The sequence below is a fragment of the Phocoena sinus genome, chromosome 5, assembly GCF_008692025.1.
Source record: "Phocoena sinus isolate mPhoSin1 chromosome 5, mPhoSin1.pri, whole genome shotgun sequence".
In the NCBI taxonomy this organism is placed as follows: domain Eukaryota; kingdom Metazoa; phylum Chordata; class Mammalia; order Artiodactyla; family Phocoenidae; genus Phocoena; species Phocoena sinus.
Window position 1 is genome coordinate 100,653,677 of NC_045767.1, and position 19,884 is coordinate 100,673,560.

The window sequence follows — 19,884 nt, forward strand, 5'->3', positions numbered from 1 at the left end:
ACCACAGGTAATTAGCCTTTAAGTGTCACAGAATAGAAAATATCCCTTGCTCCTACTTCTCTTTTCACTTTCACTTTGAATCCTTTCCTTGGTTGAATAGTTATCCTGTACAAGACAGCAGGGCCTGAGCTAGGAGTGACCCGAGACTGGGCTTTTCAGGATGATGATGATGATGATGATGATGATGATAGCTAAGACTTTCGTAGCATACTAGGCCAGGCACTGTTCTAAGAACTTCATATACGTTAATTCACTTAATTCTCCCAATAACACTATGAAATAGGTACAATTATCATCTCCATTTTACAGATGAAAAGACTGAGGCACAGAGAGATAGAGTCATTTGACCACAACCAGTGAGTACTATAGACCAGATAATCTGGCTGCACAGTCGTGCTCTCAACCACGGTGTGCTCTCCTGGTTATGGCAAAGATAAAAGATTTCTCAGACCCTCTTATTCACTTGGGGCCATTTGGATTTGGGAGAAAATTAGACAGATCTTTATAGACCAAAGTGAAGAGCTCAGAGAGGGAAGAAGAAAAATCCAGGATAAAAAAAAAAGTTTACAGAATTCTGTTTAAGAGCTGAGCCATAGCATCAAGCACAAGGGTCCAAGCTGCGGATGATGACTAGAGGAATTACTGCAAACCGTGGATCCACATACGAGGCTCAGATTGGAGGCATGAAAACTTGTTGGTTGCCTTTGTTTGAAGGTGGTTAGACCATCTGGTAATAACTAGGTTAATGTATTTTCAGCAACCTTGCTTTTCTGTGATCTATACAAGCAGATTGATCCCAAATAACATACTGACGATTGATAGTTTTTTCAGAATGTATGCACCTTCAGAATTTTTTTAGGAAATAAAACCATATTATAGAGGTGTGCTGGTTTTCTTTCTCAACTTGATATCTCTGTCTCCCTTGTAATAACCAATTATATAAGATATTTGTATCTCAAGATTTCCTTTAGCTTCGCCAAGGTAGACATAGGCAGTAACGTTAGGGAGGTGATAGGATTCCTCTACAAAAATAATATGCACCCATTTAAATTGTGTACTAAAAATTCTTTCTTTTCATGTAATGAGGAAGGGATTCACCTTAGAATGTATCTTCATCCAAACTAGCCCTTATTATTCAGAGTATACTAATATAGAAGCCCTGGATGAGGCTTCTATCAGAATTCTCACCAGCCACCTGTAGATATAAAACCCCAAAGAGACATTATGCTTTCCTTTTTCCAAGTGTGGTATTCAATGGAAATGTCTGGTCCAGACCAGAAAATAAATGATGCATATCTAGACATTTCATCCTTGAGGTGAATGATCTGTTGGATTAAAGAAGAAGACCCGAGAGTGAACTGAGACTCTCAGGAAAACTTTCCAGTTTGTGGAACAATCCCAAGCCAATTTATAGAATGCTGAAGGCTAAAATTCAGGAAAATATCCCAGCCCTTTTGTCATCCAACTCACACCATCACTCTACTCGCCAGTCATATTTTACATTGATAGATGTGGGGTTTGTATTATTGTGATTTCTGCAGATCTTTAAAAGGGCTACATTAGGGAGACTATTTCTCTCTGAAGCTGGAGCCTAAATGCTTTAGATCAAAATACACGCTTTCCTGTCAAAAAAGGAAATATAGTGAGGAGCTGACTTTTTAAAAGAGTTATACTGAGGAAGGGAGAAGAATACTTTTTGCATGTATCTGTGTGGTAAGAGGGAGGAAATTTAGTGCAGAAATCTGCTCAGATTAGCCTAAAATCGAGTTTCTAGATGAAATTTGCTGCTTACCTGTGTTGTTATTACCCGATCCTATTGTCAATGATTGACGAAAGAGTCAATGTCTTTTTTAAGCTATTCAGTGCTAGGAGTTACCAAGTGGAATTTCACCTCTCCTGTGTGTGTGTGTGCGTGTGTGTGTGTGTGTGTGTGTGCGCGCCCCTGATGACCAGCTTAAAGGACAAGACGGTATAGATCAACCCAAGCTGATGCTGGTCTAATAACACACTCATGTACATGACATTAGGCTCCAAAAGTTTTCAAAGGCACCCTCTGACTCTGTTGCCAGATACTATATTTACAAGAAGAGCTGGCCTCCAGTCCAGATTGCCTGTACACTGAGTGGTGAGGGGTGCACATCTTTCCAGAGAAGAAGGAAACATTTTTGGTTCCTTCTCTTCCCACCATCTCCCAAGTAGAGAAAGGAAAAGTGGATTACAGTGCTCACAAGCTTGGGAAGCCACTCAACAAACCACAACTTCTGGGAAAGAAGGTATAGAGCTTTAAGTTACAGAATCCTCTGAATGTGAACCAAAGAACTGAGCTTGGAATTTGGGGACTGGGAAGATAACTGTGTAGGAGCCTCAAATTGTGAATGCTGCTGGGACATCTGAGAGACACAAACAGGGCCCTTCCCTTCCACTCTGTATCCCTCTGTATCACTGGCTTTCCCTTTACAGGAGAAGACACATACACACTATAAAACAAAAATGAAAAAGCAGTTTTACCTTCCTTTCACCACACACACAAAACCCTTGTTTTTCTCATTTTGTTTTCCATGTTGACACTTTGTTACCCGTAAGCATTTTTAAAAGCAGAGGTCAAGTGGGGGGCAGGGGGAAATGGGTGAAGGTGGTCAAAAGGTAGAAAACATCTGGGGATGTAATGTACGGCCTGGGGACTATGGTTAACAATACTGTATTGTGTATTTAAGAGTTAGTAAGAGAGTAGGTCTTAAAAGTTTTCATCATAAGGAAGAAAAATTGTAACTGTGTGAGGTGATGAATATTAACTAGATTTATTGTGGTGATCATTTTGCAATATATATGTATATCAAATCATTATGTTGTACACCTTACACTTACACAATATTATTTGTCAATTATATCTTAATGAAACTGGGGAAATTGTTAAAATAAAAGCAGTGGTGTATGAGGTCACTTGCTCTTACTTTTTGTTTTTAAATCGTGACCCCCTTTAGCTGTAATGCCTGATTGGCAGGCTTAATCAGATGCTTAGGGCTGGTTAATGTCATAAAGTTTTTGAGCCATGATGAAAGATAACTCTTACTCTCCCTTGCTTGAGCTGTAGAGTGTTTCATCAGCTTCTCCACCATGCTAACTCTTAGGAAAAACATTCCTGTTGTGCATACATGGAACTAAACCAAACCAACCAGGATAAAGGACACCTAACTAAGGTGCCCTCCACCCACTTCTCGCTCACTCCCAGTTTTGCAGGGCCAGTTGCAACTGGTGGCCAGCTGGAATCCTGGGTGGAAGTAAATTAACTGGAAACTCAAGTCACTGCTGCAGTCCCCTGGAATAAAGGAACGAATGCCAGTGCAGCATGGCCCCAGAGCCCACCTCTGGCTACTGCCCACACAACTCAGAGCACTTCTGTGCTCAGGCTGGCAATCACGCAGACTCTGTCTGCCTTCTGCGTATTTGCCTGTAGGATGGAGGCCAGGCCACAAACTTTCACACTTCTCCGATGCTCTAAACGTAAGGAGCTCAGAGAGAATGCTTCCTAAAGGAACTAAAAGAGGTGTCTTCCCACATATCTAACTCGGGATAAATATTATAACCCTATTTACTTCTTGAGAAAAAGCTTCAATCTTAGTTCCAAGTTTCTATCAGTGATATGACTATATTACTACTACTACTGGTATAGTAGTAGTTTTTATTATTATATTTCAGGAATAGCATTTCTAATTATCTTGTGGATTTTTGCTTTCTTAGGAAGAAGGAATAAATAAAAAGTTGCTTGGCTTTTCAAGACAGAAGAGGGATGGTAAAGGTAAAAATAAGTAAATAAAGTAGATAAGAGACTCATTTATTGCAAAATAACAAATAATAAAGTGGTGCTTTAAGGTAACAGACTTGCCCCACACCCAGGTTCTTTCATAAAGAAAAAGATGAGGGAGGGAGGGAGGGAAGGGAAAAGAAAGATCTTATTATTTAGGATTTAAATTATATCACCCCAGCACAGCAAAGCCTCTTTTGAAATAGTTGCCTCTTTGTAGGACACACACCTTAGTCTTGCTAAGAACACAGAAATTCAGAAGTTTAAAACTTACTGGGAACTTCACAAACTAGAGAAAAGAAATAAGGCAGATTTGCATCCTTTTTTCCATTAAACCATGCCATCAGGAATGTATTCTACAATAATTTCCTTTAGGCAATTTCATTCCCAGTTTTCACTGTTTTTTATTTTCAAGGGAACAAAACAGACCCACACTTTCTTTACCTAACACTAGCCTGAAGAATCTATTGAATTATATTGATTTTTCTCCCTTTGAACACAAGATCATTAACCTGAAACACTAAGGGGATAACTATATTTCACTGAGCCTATAACTGAGTGTCTGAAAATAAAAAGATTCCAAGACAGTGATACAGCTCTCTCCCTGGGATTCCCAATTTTTTTTGGGGGGGGGGGGGCAAATTCAGCTGCAGAAGCTGTGACATTGCTTCCTTAATCCTAGAGAGTTTCACATCAGTTATAAGCAGCTTTCTTTAAATGTATCCTTCTTTACTGTAATGTTTAGCAAAATCCGGTTTCCCAGCTTTCCACCAACTTCTGTATTCTTACAGGCTACTGGGGAGAAAATGTTAGCATCCAACAGTCGTGCGGCGCTGACAGCAGGTTCCGCTGCCTCCTCTCAGCTAAGTGAGCTAGGGCTGAATTGAGAAGCTATCTTGGATGTATGGAAATGAGGTCTCCTCCAAAACCCCCGGGGACTTCCTAGCAAAGGAAAAAGCCATCAGGAAAAAATTAGACAACACAGACAGCAGAGGCAGCCTGCTAGACAAGTCTCTCCAAGAAGCCCAATGAGTGGGGCTGCATTTATCTTCCCAAGCCAGGAGATGTGACCCCACTCTTCCAAAATAATAATCATGTAACAGCTATTTTACCCAAGAAACCAATATAAAGTGCTTGTGGTTTTGACTTTTATTTGAGATCTCTGATGAGATCAAGTGATCTATACCCTTTCATTCAAGGCAACAGACGTCTTCAACTGTTTTTTAATTTGATTTATCCTTTGAAACAGAAAGTGCATTACATTTAACTGGTCTTGCAAAGGGGGTTTTCTTCTCTTTACAAACCGAATTCCTTATATAAATTAATAAAAGTTAAAGATGCTAATATATCACCGTTAGCTTAAAAAAGAAAACAATTTACATAGTCTATAGTATTCTTATGATACAAAACACTTCAAATTCAGTTACAGCAACTAAATGAATTTTTATGTTTCTGACCCAGAGCAGTTGTAACAATTCCCACCATCTACTTTAACACGCGTTTTTATCAGAAAGGAGTTAAATTAAATACAAGCTATTGTAGCCCCTCCCTCCCCAACACCTTCTTTAAATCACTAATAAATAGCAACAAACGACTGTGCAATTTCGGAGAGAAACAGAGAGGCAGGTCTGAGGCCCGTCCTGGTTCCAAGTGTTCTACTTCAAGTCCTGGAGGCGGGAGCCGGGTGCAGAGCCAGGGGTGGTCCGGGAAGAGCGAGAGGGATGAAGGGGAAATGGGATTGATCAAATCCAAGCCCAGGAGGGGAGCGGGCGAGAGAGGATGAGAGCATTCTTTACTACGCTTCTCCAGTTAAGGGGAACGTGGTTTGAATAGCTCTTAAAAGGGGAAGGGTCACAGAACGAAGGAGGTCCATCTTTTTACACCAAATTCAAAAAAGCATTTTACATTTTAAATATTCACAATAGAGTAACTTCTAGTCAGTGAGACTCACGATTTATTTACAAAGAGCCTTCAACAGGCCACTTTAGTCGGCACAGCAGTTTGTGCGGGAGAAACATCCCTCTTCCCATCTGTGGCGGCCGGCCGCCCGCCCGCGTGGCTCCGAGGTCCCCCGCGCGGTGGGTGTCGACGGGTTCAGAGGCCCTCTCAGCGCCCCAGCCCTGGCCAGCGGCCGCAAGACAGAGGCGGGGGCGGGGGCGCGGGGGGGACACGGGAGGGGGGACGCGACTAGGACACCGAGCGGGGCGGTAGGGTGGCCCAGCTGCGGCGTCTGTTGCGTTAGTCTTGCGGTGTATTTCGTGGCCTTCTCTGACTTCTCATCATCCTCCGAGTCTCTCTCCCCCGCCCCGCTCAACTTCTAGGTTAAAAAAATAGATATGTACATCTTAGAAAATAGCAAAGGGCCCCCGGCAGGCGGGGCCGTGTCCTCCGGGCCCCGAGGAGCGGGAAGACGGGATGCGCGGTCCCCGCGGCCGCCGCGGAGTGGCCGGAGGCCGGGCGGGCGGCGAGCGCTCAGGACGAGCTCTCGTTCTCGGACGCGTGCAGCAGGAGGCCGCCGCCGCCGCTGCCGGACTTGTGCTTCTTCAGCAGCTGCGTGATTTTCTCGTCGTCCGAGTTGGGGTCCAGGGGCTTGTTATAGTCGTCGTCCTCCTCCTCGTTCTCCGAGGCCCCTTTCAGCCGCTCGGTTTCCGAGTCCTGCTTCTTCTTGGCCGTGGCCATCTCGGCTGCGTGCTTCTTCCTCCACTTGGTCCGGCGGTTCTGGAACCAAACCTGGGGGTCGAGAAAGCGGAGAAGAGGGGAGACAGGGGCGGAAGGAATTTAAGGTGAGCAGAGCCAGGCAATGCCTTCTCTCCCGCATCCCGCAGTCGCTCCTGCGGGCCCCTGACGTCTTGACACCCTCCCTCAGAGTCCTCCCAGGTCTGGGCCGTTGAAGTCGGTCTCCACTGCCCCAGCTTCCTCCGAGTATCAGGCACCAACAAACTGACTGCCGTTGCCATAGTGATGGTAACACAAGAGTATTGAGGTTGTCAGTGAGTGATTTCTCAGAAAAGAAAAAAACTTGGAAACTTAAAATGAGTTTCCCTAAAAGAGTTCGCTTGCCTACTTTCTCGTTTGAAGTAGAAAACTTTTCCCTTTGGTAAAGTTGCCTCATAATGACTGCGATTCTATTCGTTTTTAACTTTGTTAGATAAAGGTATTTCAAGCAATCTGAAGTGTACTGGCTTTTTAGTGTGATTTGTGGGAGAAGACACAGCATTTACCCCAATTACCTCTGTTCTTTTCACTTTGGGGTATTTGTCTGTTTCACTTATTTCAGGTCTGAATACACACAAATATGGTAGGTAAACACTCCCCTCCCCATTTACACTTGTAATGTATGATGTAAAGTTTAAAAAAAAATCTGCTAAAACAGAAACCTCAAATCAGTAATAATAACCAACATAAATGCATGAAAATATTTAATATTTGAAAATATTTAATATTTAAAAGTTGAAATCATCATAGTAGTTTGTGTGTCTTTCTCTGTCTCTCTGGTTTAATGTTTTTCATAAAACCGAAGTCAAAGTAAGAATTTTCATCAGTTATTTTTTTAAGTGAAATTTTGCCAGTTACATTACTTCCCACTATTAGCATGCCTAATCTTTCACATATTATTTTAATATTGTCCCTCCCTAAGACATTCATTTTTATACAAATATTTTAAACCTATTCATGCTGTTTGACATCGTGTTTCATACATATATTTTAACCTAAAGCATCAGCAGTAGCAACCAATTTCCCAAACATATTGAATCATTCTCTCTTTATGCTTCTCATCCATTTTCTCATCCGTTATGTATTTATCTAGAGAATCAGAATTGTTAAGAAAGTGATTTTTAGTTTCTTTATACAGCTATAATAATTCACTTCTAGCCACGCCGACATATTTATGGTGACAAATGAAGACCTCCAGATTACTGTGGTAGGCTCTGTACCAACCACTGCAAAAATAATTTTAACTGTGATGGTACTCTAATGGTAACATACAAAATCACTCCTGAAATGCATTTTATGGTGCTTATCTGTGGGGAAATACTCTCTGACCAGCAGATATGGCTAACGTTATCCCTACTTAATTTTAAAAGCAACAATATAACTAATGGAAACAGACTTAAACACACACACACACACCAAAAAATATATATATACATACATATATATAATATAATGAAAAAGAGGAACAAAAGAGAATACCAGAAATATAGGAAACCACTAGATTTAAAGTACCTAGCTGTTTCAATCCCTTTATATTTCAGGGAAAGATTTCTCCAATTTGATTCCCTGGAAATACACCGTACAACTCAATTATAAGGTAAGTGACATTTTAATTATAATTTGTTGTCATAAACAGTAAAACATCTTACATCTATTGATAAACTTATATTTCATAATACAGTAGTAATCTTGTCATTTCATTTGGAAAAGTACTATTCCAAAGTGGCTGCCTCAGGTGAGCTAAAAGCAGATGCATCCATGCTAAGTGGTTAGATCTTGTGGATTTATTGGGGTTTTTTTAACCTGCAAGTTAATACAGTAGCACTATAATGCTGATCTACATTAGGGAATTATATAACTAGTGGAGCCTGAGTTGACAAACAAAAGCTTGAATATCCTTACAAATAGAATACATAGAAGCTATCTAACTAGCCTGGTCTATTCTCAGGGCTGATATTTCCGTAATGCTTTTATTCTCTAATAATGGCGAGTTCCCCCAGCACATGCTGCTATCTAGATGAACCTAATTTCAAAGGCGGAGGCTTGATTCCTTTTGTTCATCAACAGTTTGCCCGCCCGAGAGATCCCAGAGCCTTTGTAACCTCCCCCTCCACCCGCTTCGCTGATCTCATCGCTCCCCTTGCTTCTCGGACTGCACCCTCAGGCGGCTGTTTGTTAGTTTGGGGTGTTTGTGTGTGTGTGTGTGCGCACACGCGCGCGCATGACGTAGATGGGAGAGCTCTCCCTCGAGGTTTGCAAGGTCCACTCACCTTGACCTGACTCTCCGTCATCCCCAACGAATAGGCCAAGCGAGCCCTCTCGGGCCCCGCCAAGTATTTCGTTTGTTCGAAAGTCTTCTCCAGGGCGAAGATCTGCTGGCCCGAGAACGTGGGTCTCGTGTGTTTTCTCTTCCCATCTTTGTCCAACAAAATGGATCCTTGATCTACGAGAACAGATTAAAAAAAGAAAGGAAGGGGGGAAACAACCAGTTACGAGCGGCTCCACTGAGAAGAGACGAACTCCAGAAACAACGTTGTGGTGGGAAAGGCAAGTGTATTCCGCGGCGGGCACGAGAAGTGCCGTGGTGCTTGCAGTCCCACGGCGCTTCTCGCTTTGCCTTCTTACACCCACCTGTTTTTTAAAAGCGCGTGTGTTTGGAGCCGCAGTAAATAACCTTCTGCCCAACGACGTCCAACAGAGGGAGCGCACTGCTGAAGTTTGCCGAGGCCCAATCTCTAGGCCCAGTAAATTGAGGCGTGTGGGTACGGGGGGGAGGGGTGTGGGAAAGTCCCCTCTCACCGCCTCGTCTAGTTGGGGCTCGTTCGGTCCCGGGGCCTTTGCATGGGGGTGACTAGTTTTGTTCCTTGACCGCTTTCCTAACCTGTGCCCGCGCAACAAAGAGCGCCTTGTTTTTGGAACACAAGGGAGTTAAATCGCCCCCCAGTCGAACGCCGCTGCGGCCGAGGGGGAGGGGACGCCGCCTTTGTTGGCGGTCCCTACGTGGCCATCCAAACGAATACAATAACGTCTCCCCGACAGCTGCCCCCGCCCCGGCCGCCCCAGTCCCGAGGCTTCCGAAGGGAGCCTCCGCTTGGCTCCCCCAGCTTCCCTCAGTTACTGCCGCTCAGCCACACGAAAGAGATCAGGAGACAGAAGAAACTTCGGGGACTCGGTCAAAAGCAAAGAACAGAGCGAGAAAAGGACAGGGGACTGGCCCCTAAATGCCACCTGGGAGTATGGGAGCTTCCGTGGCGCGCTGGCCAACTACCTATAAGATTAGGGGGACCCTGGGGTAACTCAGTTTCGAGCAAGATTTTTGCGGGATGTTGCATTTTCCCCGGTCTTTTTCCTGTTACCTCCTTCTTCCTCCGGTTCTTTCTCATATTAGGATGTTGAGAGCCACGATGCCCCTCAATATGTCCGGGGCCGAGGCAGGTGGAAAAGCGAGGGCCCAGAGGTGGGGAGCGGCCCGAAGTGGTGCTTGCCCTCCTCCACGGGCCGCGGACCTCTCTTCAGTGGGCTCACCTGGGCTGAGTGTACTCGGGGGACGAGGGGGGCGGTGGTGAGGGCGACGAGGTGAGGTGGGGACACCCTGGACCGAGGTGTACATGCAAACACATGCGTTCGGCTCAGGGCTGTGGAGGGCTCGTCGCTGCCGGTCCCCACCGGTTCGTAGAGAGGAGGCCAGTCAGGCTGGCGAAGGTCGAGTGGGACTTCGGCATGGGACACTGGAAAGCTGGGGTGCGGGCTGGAGCACAGTAGCCCCTCCTGCCCTCCCCACCTCTTTAACCCAGGACGGGCATGCGGTTCTGGACGGGCTGTTCCGGGAGCAGCCAGGGCCTCGGATGAGACACGCCCCGCACCACATTGTGTTCCGTGGAGACGCATGCACACCCGTTCCGCAAGGCGTGCCCAAGGCTTGGGGAGAGGGGGGCGCTTGGACGCAACCATGGAGCTCAGGACAGCGAGAGTTCCTCGCTGAACGCCCTGGCCCAACCTAACTCGTGCGATTCTGGCGCTGCTAAACTACTCGGCAGGCAAGAGGGTGGACTCGGCATGCACACCAGGGGCCATGACCTGAGAGCGGGCAGAACAAGCACAACTGGGCGCAGTCAATTGTACTCACGAGGAGTGCAGGCCAGGCGTGCGTCCCTCCAGGGCGGGCTCTGCATCACTCCTGGCCAGAAGATGGGCGTCCGGCCGGGCAGCTCGGCTAGCGGCTTGGGGTACCGACCCACGGCGGCCACGGCCGCGGCGCTGGGGCTGAAGTAGAGCCCGGGCGGCGGCGGTGGCGGGCTCAGGCTGCTGAAACGGGGCAGGCCGGCCAGCAGCCCCGCTGGGGTTGAGGCGGCGGCGGCAGCGGCCGCAGCTGCGGCCGCGGCGGCCGAAGCGGAGGAAGCGGAGGTGGACGAGGAAGAGGAGGAGGAACCGGAGGGCGAGGCGGAGGGCAGGGCTGCCCCTGAGGCCACGGGCATGGAAGGCCGGCTCAGGATGTCGTTGATGCCATGTGGGGTGGCGGCCGAGAGTTGCTGCGGGGGGCTGCCCAGGGATGAGAGCCCCCCCGCGGCCGGGGGCTTCAGGCTGCCTGGGTTGTGGGACCCCAAAGGCGGGGAGGGTGATGACGAGGAGGACGAGGAGGACGAGGAGGAGGGGGGGCCGGCGGGCAGCGCGGGGTACGCGGCGGGGTACAGCGGGGTCTTCATTTCTGCCATGCTGTGCAGGGCGGCCAGGGGCGGGCTGCTGAGCAGGAACGCGCTCTGCCGGGTGCCCTCCATCGCCCCCACCGCTAACATCCCACGATCAGGCCGGAGCCCGCAGCCACGCAGCGGGAATGCCGGCCGGTGCCCCCGGAGGGGCTCAGGAGAGCTAGAAGCGCCGAGGGCGCGAGCGAGGAGTCGCTCCGCACACCAGGAGGCGACCTGCCAACTGGGCCAAGAATGCAGCCGCTGAGAGTTGCTCTCGTAACTGCGCAGCAGAAATGTCCAAACACACCAGTCAAGAGGCGGTGGCTCGCCGAGACCAGCGAGGGTCCCGGTGGTTTGGGCTGTCTTTTCCCTCTTAGAGTCCCGGATTCAATCCCGGGCTCTTCTCTCTTCCTCACTTTTTCCTCGCCGCTCAAAGTGCGCTACTTCTCATCTTCTCCCTCTTGGAAATAAGCAAAACAAAACCCCAGCCGGCCCCAGAGAGCTTGTAACAAAGTTAAGAGTCACCGAATCTCCGCTTTGATGTGGGAGAGTGGGGGCTGGCTCTTTTTCTTTGGGGAGGTTCAAAGGACGCCGGGTTCCGCCCGATGAGCTCGTCCAATCTTACTTGGATGCCCTGCTCTTCAGGCCACGAGGTTGATTCGCACTCAGCGCTCGGAGCGCGAAGGGAGAAAGAGCATCCAGCCCGCGGGAGGATTTGTCCTCTGGGCGGGCTTCCTCCGCCAGCGCTGCCCGAGGCTTCTGTGCCAGAAAGGGCAGTGCCACCAATCCCTGGGGCTCCCGGATTCGGCGCGCCGACCTGCCTTCCCCTCTGGGCCACGGGGCACTAGAGTTGCAATATTGAAAAGAAAAAGGGCGAGAAAAACACGGAAAAACAGACTAAGTGAAAAGTCTGACGGCTTCGGTTACAGCTCCACTCGTCTGTCCACTTCTGAAAACGGGCCTGGCGACCCCGGCCCCACCCCCCCACCCCCAGCGCCCTCTCTTCCTCTCACTCTCCGCCTTTGCCTCTCCTCTCTCGCATTTTCTTCGCGGCTCTACAGGCTTCGCTCTTCTAAGTCCTGTCCTCTGGCCAAGCTGACCCTCTCCGCGGCTCTTCCACTGCCTCTCTCTCCTCTCCTTTTCCCTTCGGGCCTGACAGTTCAGATGAAGCTCTCAAAGGTAATAAAACATTTGCATCACTCCCTACCCCTCTTTAGCTGGGGGACGAGAGGGAGGGGGAAATGGGGGTCCAAAATGAGAACTTTGAAGGACGTCACTCCGAGGCGGCCGGCAAGGGCGGGGCCGAGGAGCGGAGTGCAGGCCGGGGGGCGTAACCACCGTCTCCAATAGCACTCAGCCTTGGGCCTCGCGTCGCCTCCGGGTCGCGCCCACTCGGGAGCGCCGCGCCTTCTGATTGGCTTAGGAGGACGAGCCGTTGGGCCGCGCCCGCCTCGTTCCCGCCCCCTCCCACTTCCATCCCTCCTGTGGGTGGGGCCCGGAGGCGGGGACTGGCGAGTGGTGAGGTTCGGCCGCTGGCCCAGTGGACGCCTCAATTAATTGTGTTAAATAAAACGGGAAAGGGGAGGGGGGAGCAGAGGTGAAGAGGGTATTACTTTTTAAAGAGAAGAATAATGGAAACCCAACCCTTTTATGGAAAAGCAGTTCATATTCTTCCCTCGCCTCCCCCTGGCCTGCTCGCGTCACCCTACCCCCCTTCTCCCCACTAGATCGCGACGCCTCACCTCGAACAGAGTCTGGTCTCTTGTAAAATGGAGCTAATGGAGCAGGCAGCCGGCGTAGCCCTGGCCTGGCTCCTTCTTTTGAAGGGATTAATTAAAGGCCATCTGGGCTCTCCCAGGATTGTGTAAATTAATTTGTTGCTCCTTAAGCCTTATAGATGTCCTTAATCCTCTTGTAGGCCGAAGCATCGTCCTTTTCCGTCTTTGCCACCTCCCGCTCTCCTTCGCTGTTCCTTCTCCTTCATTTTCTTTTCATTCCTGGGTCCCCCCCGCCCCCCCACACGATGTTATCATTTATAGGTTTACTCAATTCGCAGGGAACGGAATCAGCTTATTGGGAATATTTATTCCTCGTGTGATGTTTCGACCTTAGAGCTGTGAACTTTTTTAACTTTGCTCCCCTGTGATTATTATTTGTTTTGAGTTTTACGGGGGCAGAATCACCAAAATTTAGGTGGAGTCTTTAGATACAGAAGTACCTGGTTACACGCCCCCCCCCCACCCCGATCCACTGTAAGTTTTTGAAAACCGTCGCCGAAACTCTTACTCCTCCTCTCAAGGCCAGGGTTGTTTCGGGAGATGGAGATGTTCCGGCTTCTGCGCTGTGGTGATGGGATGTCTAGGGTTTGAGTTGGAGGGTGGTTTCCCTTATTTACTCTCAATTTCTTCCATCCCTGGAGATCTTTACATTTCCAGCAGGGTTGAGCTGTGTAGACGGGGAGAGGGACCCTTGAACAATTTAGAGATTTCAAGATATTAAAGTAACACACCGTTGAGGGATGGTGGCTAGAGTAATTTCGATGAGAACATTAAGTCCAAACTTAATTCGCAGAAAATAGAAATAAACAGCTATAATAAATAAAGGAATAAAATTCCAGCGGCACCACCCATGGTTGGAGTTTGGCTATGAGTGCCAAAAGCACTCATTTGCATCCAAGCACCAAAAGCCAGAGGGATTATTCCGCTTTGATAACCTTCATTTCTGACGCACTGGTCTTTTAAGGGTGGCAACTTGAGCTTGAGCTTGAGGGGTTTTTGTTTATCTTTTGCCAGTTTTATTATTCACTTCTGAGATAAAAGTTCCCTTCTTGCTTTCCGACGCTTTTTCATTAACTTCAAGACTGGGCTAAACCCATCACCTCATAGACCTTAGAATCTGACTCTGGGGAAGGTGAAGTCTTTCCTCAATGTGAATTATGCTGAGTAGAGCAAGAATAAAGATGATGAGGGGGCTGTCTGTATTTCCCCGCGAGGATGTTTTGCTGGGCTATGGGTCTAAAACCCCAGCGCCGTGCCCCATCGACAGGCCGGGAGACTGCTGCAGGAGAGTGGAGCGTGTAGCCCGGCCCTGCCCCGAGTGTTGGGGTCCTCTGCTTCTCGATTCGTTGAAAACGAAACTTCTTCTCACCTCGGGAGTCTCCAATACGGAGGTGGCACACAACCTTCCGCCTGGACCGCGCGCCTTGGCCACCAGCGACCTCCTCACATCCCCGGCATTCCTCACAGCATTCTCAAGGACTAGGTAGGAATGGAGAGGGAAGGAGGCCAGTGATTCCCAAAGATTCCAATTTTTAAAAGCTACTCCCCTTTATTTCATGTAAATAGTGTGACCTGGGAAAGAACTGAGCATTTTCCTATTGTAAATTTAGTATCGGATTTGTGGTGGGTGAGGTGGAGACAGAGCAAAATCAAAGAGACAGACCGACACCAGGAGAGATTGATTCAACTCCACCCAACTCCGTGTTAATTGCCACCGGTAAATAGTTGCAAAACTGGGTACGGGTAAGAAGTCTCAATCGTTTGCTTTTACTTATCATTCACATTGGGGAATTAAAATAGCAGCATTGTTCTTAATTGTGACAGTAAAAAAAATCTGGGGTCTGTGTACCTCGATCCCCGGGGGGTGAACCCCGGGTGCCTGAATCCCGCTTGGGGCAGTGTGTATTCCAGACGCACGCTGCGAGGCGCTGAAGGAAGGCCGGTGCCTCTTGCCTGGTGTGTTGGTGGTCATCATCGATCTGCTCCGTCTGTCTCCAGCTGGGAGCCGGGAGAGCGAGGGGCGTCCTCGAAGGGGGTGGGCTGCCCCAGTCTCTCGCGGGGAAAGATAGCCCTGTCCCTCCAGAGCTAAAACCTCTTTCAGGACAGCGTCCTGGAGGAGCAGATCCCGACGCGGATGCGGGAGGCCGGTTTTCGGTCGGGGCCATCTTACACATTGCATACACACGCCCTAGAGAGTCCGGACTTCTCTCCCTCGGGGAACCCCCAGGACCCGCGCGCGCTTCTGCCCACGACCTAATAAAGTCCGACATTTCTAAGCAACCCCTAGGAATGGAACGTGTCACACGTGGTCGCGACGCCCCCCGCCCCCCGCATCTCTGAACAATATATATATATATATTTGGGGGGGACAGTGTTTGAAGGCGAATGATTTGCATTTTAATTGAAAAACAAATGAAAGCGGTTTGGCAAATTCTGAGGTTTCAAAAAGGGCTAAAAAGGGTAGGGGTGAGGAAGGCGACGCACCCCTCTCCACCCCTTGACTTTCTTTAAGCCTGCAAACAAGGGCCTCAGTTCTCAAGTTACTGTTTTTAGCCCGCTCCTACTATTACTCAGCCTGCGCCACGCACTTGCCCACCTTACCCTCGATCTAACCCTGGACTCAAACGCCTAGTGCGTTGGTACTTCTGTTTTAAAATGAAGGAGCAGCCACTAAATTCAGAGTAATTCACAGAAGGAATGCAAATGAAACCTCAGCTAAGTGTACCTAAATTCAGCACTCTGTCGTGGACGGGTGATAACTATTATTCCGCAGATATATTAACGTTAAAAGGTCGGGATACTCAAGTGTAGCCACAGGAAGCCAATTCTATATTCGCAGAAGGAGGGAGGAGGGGATGAAGGGAATTTTGTGTGTTTCAGGCCAAAACCCACTAGAAAATGTGTTTGCTTGTACCGTCTGGATGACTTCTTTAATAACTCCACTTCCGCCAACGAGTGGGGCCTGTTCGGGCTGAACCCAGAGGCCGGCTGGGTTTACGTTCATGTTAAAAGAGGGCTCTAGAGGGCAGCTAAGTGGCAATTCAAGGGAGAAAGAAGAATGTCCACGATACTTTGGAACAACCCAGTGTCAGAGAAGGAGAACCGGCGAGGAGGGAGAGCACGGCTGTCTGCATCTTTGCAACCCGTAAACGCGGCGGGATGGGAACGCGACCCTTGGCCGCTTCTGCTGACCGGGAATTAACGAGACTACTTGGTAAGGGTTGGGGTAGCGAGGGGCCAACAATGCTGGGTGGGGAAGAGCGCTGGGGGATCCTGCTGTCGGCGCTCTCCTAGCCGAGGTCAACGCAAAACACGAGAGGGAAGAGACCCTCGGTGTAGACTGCCCCGTTGGATCTACTACCAAAAAGATCTCGAACGTCAAGCCAGGATCCCCACCCACCATCACCACCACCGGGCGATCTTCAAAGTAGCTGCATGGCAGTCCTGTGCACAACTGCAGAATACGTACTGAGCTCTCCCGGGAGACGCGTGCACTCGGAAGGGAGCGTTCTGAAAAGTCCAAGAAGATGCAGAATACTAAGGTCCAGAAATGTCTGCAATATCAAGACCCGATCCAGGAATAAGAATAATTGCAAGAAGACACCAATGACCTGCTAGAGAGAAAACTAGTCTTCAACTTCAGCAAAGCACACATAACTTCAGCAAAGCACATACATGTATGTATAATACCCCCGACCCCTCACGCTCCCAAGCATCTTCTGCAGAGACCCCATTTGCTTCCAGGGAACCCACTTGCTTTGATGTATATTCTGGAGACGGGGATCCGGCGTGGAATCATGCGCTCCAAGGAATGTCTGTGAGTCTCTACAATTTCCTTAAAGAATAAAGTGCTGGTTCACTTTCACCACCAGATTAAACAATATCTGATGTGAACGGTCGTAAAAAATTTACACCTGTATAAATGACGTCCACTGAACATAATTTAAGTAATTTTAAACGAGCCTGTGAACTAGTTCCTCTTTCAGTCCTGCTAAAAGTTGTTGCGTGTGAGTGAGTGTGTCAGCATTGGTCCTTTCAGCCGCCTCACGCGTGCGGCTCCTTATTCTTCAATGAGAAAAAGTTTCATTTGCGTCACTGCTTTGCTTACAGTTCCTGGGTCCTTCAGGCCCTTTTGAAGAAATCCTGAGCAGTTACCGCCCTCTTGTGGAAAAAAACTTAGCTGTTCCTTCGATCCAGAAAAGACAAACCTGCCTGATTGTGTTAGAAGGATTTATTTTCTCAAAGAGGTCTGCCTTTGTGTAACTGCTGTGCTCGTTGATTAACATGTGCTTAATTTTTATCTGAAATGCCAAATTCATAAAATGAAGTGTGGGTCTGGCAGTTCTTGCTTTAATTCAGATAGCAAAAGCCCTCTAAAATGAACATTTTGATTTTAATCTTTTTTCCTCACCTACATTTTGTTGCACTCCATTATTTGACTCAGTTGGGATAAAACAAATTTCAATTTTTACTGGGATTGTTTTATTTTTTTTAACTTTTCTTCCTTAATTATCAAAGCAATACTCTGCTTAATTCAGAATATTTAGAAAGTGGAGATAATTATAAAAACAAAGAGTTACCCATAATCCCATCTTCAGGGGAAAAACTCTTCTGATATTTTGACATATTTGCTTGCTGTCTTTTGTTTAGTTTTAATGGTTGAGATCGCACTGAGTATGTAATAGTGTATCCTCAAGCTTATTTTATAACCTGCTTTATTCACTTATTGAAGCAGGTACAGATCAGCACTGAAATCTCCCAGACTTAGTCTTCTCTTAGAGTCCTGCACACTGTCAGAGGCCTGGGTCCAGCCTACTCCCACAAACCATAATCTTGCAGGGATGCTAAGTGCTCCAATGCCAAGGTTCCTGCCCTGGTTCTTCCACTTACCATTAACCCCCTCAGACACTTTGCCACTAGTTCTCAGAATGTTATGACATAGTAATATTAACAATAGCTAACACTGAGTGTTTACTGTTTCAAGTACTTTACAGCATTAATTCAACAACTCTGCATCTCTGAATTAGGTACAAGAGCTGTGCCCGTTATAAGGATGATGAAATTAAAGCATAGAGAAGTTAAGTAACTTGCTTAAGATTATACAGCTACTAATTTGGGAAGCTGGGATTTAAACCCCAGGTAGTCTGGTTCTAGAGTCCCTACATTTTTTTTTTTTTTTTGCAGTATGCGGGCCTCTCACTGTTGTGGCCTCTCCCGTTGCAGAGCACAGGCTCCGGACGCGCAGGCTCAGCGGCCATAGCTCACGGGCCCAGCCGCTCCACGGCATGTGGGATCTTCCCAGACCGGGACACGAACTCATGTCCCCTGCATCGGCAGACGGACTCTCAACCACTGCGCCACCAGGGAAGCCCGAGTCCCTACTTTTAACCAGTATATTAAACTGCTCTTCTGATAATTGAAAAAATATTAATGCATAGGAAAGCAATTTGAATATTATAAATTGATAAGTAAATATAAAGTGAATCTTTGCATATTCTATTACAGAAAAAAAACACAATTCACATTTTCTTAGATAAGAAAAACATTGAAAAGGATAATAGATCTTATTGAATTCTTTTCTGAGTTATTCAAATAAAAATTTAATTCCTGAAAATAATATTAGACCTTGGTTTACACACAAGTATTTCAGTTTCAAAATAATTTTAACTTTAGTTACTTTTTTAAAAAAAATAGACCTTATTTTAGAGCAGTTTTAGGCATTTTAATTACTTTAACTTTAATTTTAACAAACACATACCTCAGCTTCATATTTTTGTTCCCTGAATCCAGGGGAGTGGTTAATCATAGATTTGCTTCACAGATGGTCTAGATTATAGCTCTAAATAGCTATTCACAGGCCGGGTAGACTTCTAAATAAACCTGTCAACCTGGCCATTTTACGCTGCAAAGTTGCCAAGGATGTGGGTTATCCCAGTGAGAAAATCTCCAGTTACTTGGTATACTTTAGGTATCATGAAATAATGATGGAATAGGAGTGGTACTGAAGCTATTTTACAATCTACAGGGCACAGCTATCAACCAACCAGAAGTGATACCCTGTCTATTAGAACAAATGTGCTGTTTATCAGCCTAGAATTCAGCAACCCTATCTGATTCATGCTCTACTCCCTCCTAGCTGTGATCTTGGGCAAGTTAATTACTCTTATTTAAAACTAGCACTTTGTCATGCTAATAAGTGACTCTCTAGACTAAGTGTATTGCCTTTCCTAGAGTTAGCTGGTAGAGGTAATCTTGCAGAAGTAGGGCCCTATGTATACAGGGGTGAAGTTTACTCGAAGTAGAACTTCTTGATCTTAATCATCAGTGAAGAAGTAGAACTTCTTGATCTTAATCATCAGTGAAAGAGCAGGTCCTTGGGAAGGAAAGATATACTTGAAGGGAGCCCTTAAATAATTAGAAAAGAGAAAATTTTTTAAACTTTCTATTTTATATTGGAGTATAGATTAACAATGTTGTGATAGTTTCAGGTGTACAGCAAAGTGATTCAGTTATACATATACATGTACCTATTCTCTTTCAAATTCTTTTCCCATTTAGGCTGCTACATAATATTGAGCAGAGTTCCCTGTGCTATACAGTAGGTCCTTGCTGGTTATCCATTTTAAATATAGCACTGTGTACCTGTCAATCCCAAACTCCCTAACTATCCCTCCCCCCACCCTTCCCCCCCACCCCTGCCCTGTAACCATAAGTTCCTTCTTTAAGTCTGTGAGTGTGTTTCTGTTTTGTAAATAAGTTCATTTGTATCATTTCTTTTTAGATTCTGCATATAAGCGACATCATACAATAAGAAAAGAGAAAATGTTTATCTCACTCGGACTGTCCCTTGTTTTGGTTTGGATTTCGAGCTGTCCAAGGTGCTTTTAAGATAGAGGTTAAATAT

General features: G+C 47.0%; 1 protein-coding gene across 1 annotated transcript; it reads right to left on the minus strand.

Annotated features, from left to right (window-relative positions):
• Positions 1 to 6,270: 6,270 nt before the first annotated feature.
• NKX6-1 (NK6 homeobox 1) lies at positions 6,271 to 11,310 on the minus strand. The gene is made up of 3 exons (XM_032633309.1): positions 10,644 to 11,310; positions 8,788 to 8,960; positions 6,271 to 6,532 (listed from the first exon to the last, which is right to left on the minus strand). Exons 1-3 carry the CDS (start codon positions 11,308 to 11,310, stop codon positions 6,275 to 6,277), a joined length of 1,098 nt encoding a protein of 365 aa, XP_032489200.1. The 3' UTR covers positions 6,271 to 6,274.
• Positions 11,311 to 19,884: the final 8,574 nt, after the last annotated feature.

What these genes read in the sequence shown, in the direction of transcription:
- NKX6-1 (XM_032633309.1), bottom strand. Translation starts at nt 11,310, where the DNA reads ATGTTAGCGGTGGGGGCGATGGAGGGCACCCGGCAGAGCGCGTTCCTG. An exon ending in ACGCCTGGCCTGCACTCCTC is followed by an intron (nt 8,961 to 10,643) that starts GTGAGTACAATT and finishes CTGTTCTCGTAG; the next exon opens with ATCAAGGATCCATTTTGTTG. An exon ending in TGACGGAGAGTCAGGTCAAG is followed by an intron (nt 6,533 to 8,787) that starts GTGAGTGGACCT and finishes CTCGACCCCCAG; the next exon opens with GTTTGGTTCCAGAACCGCCG.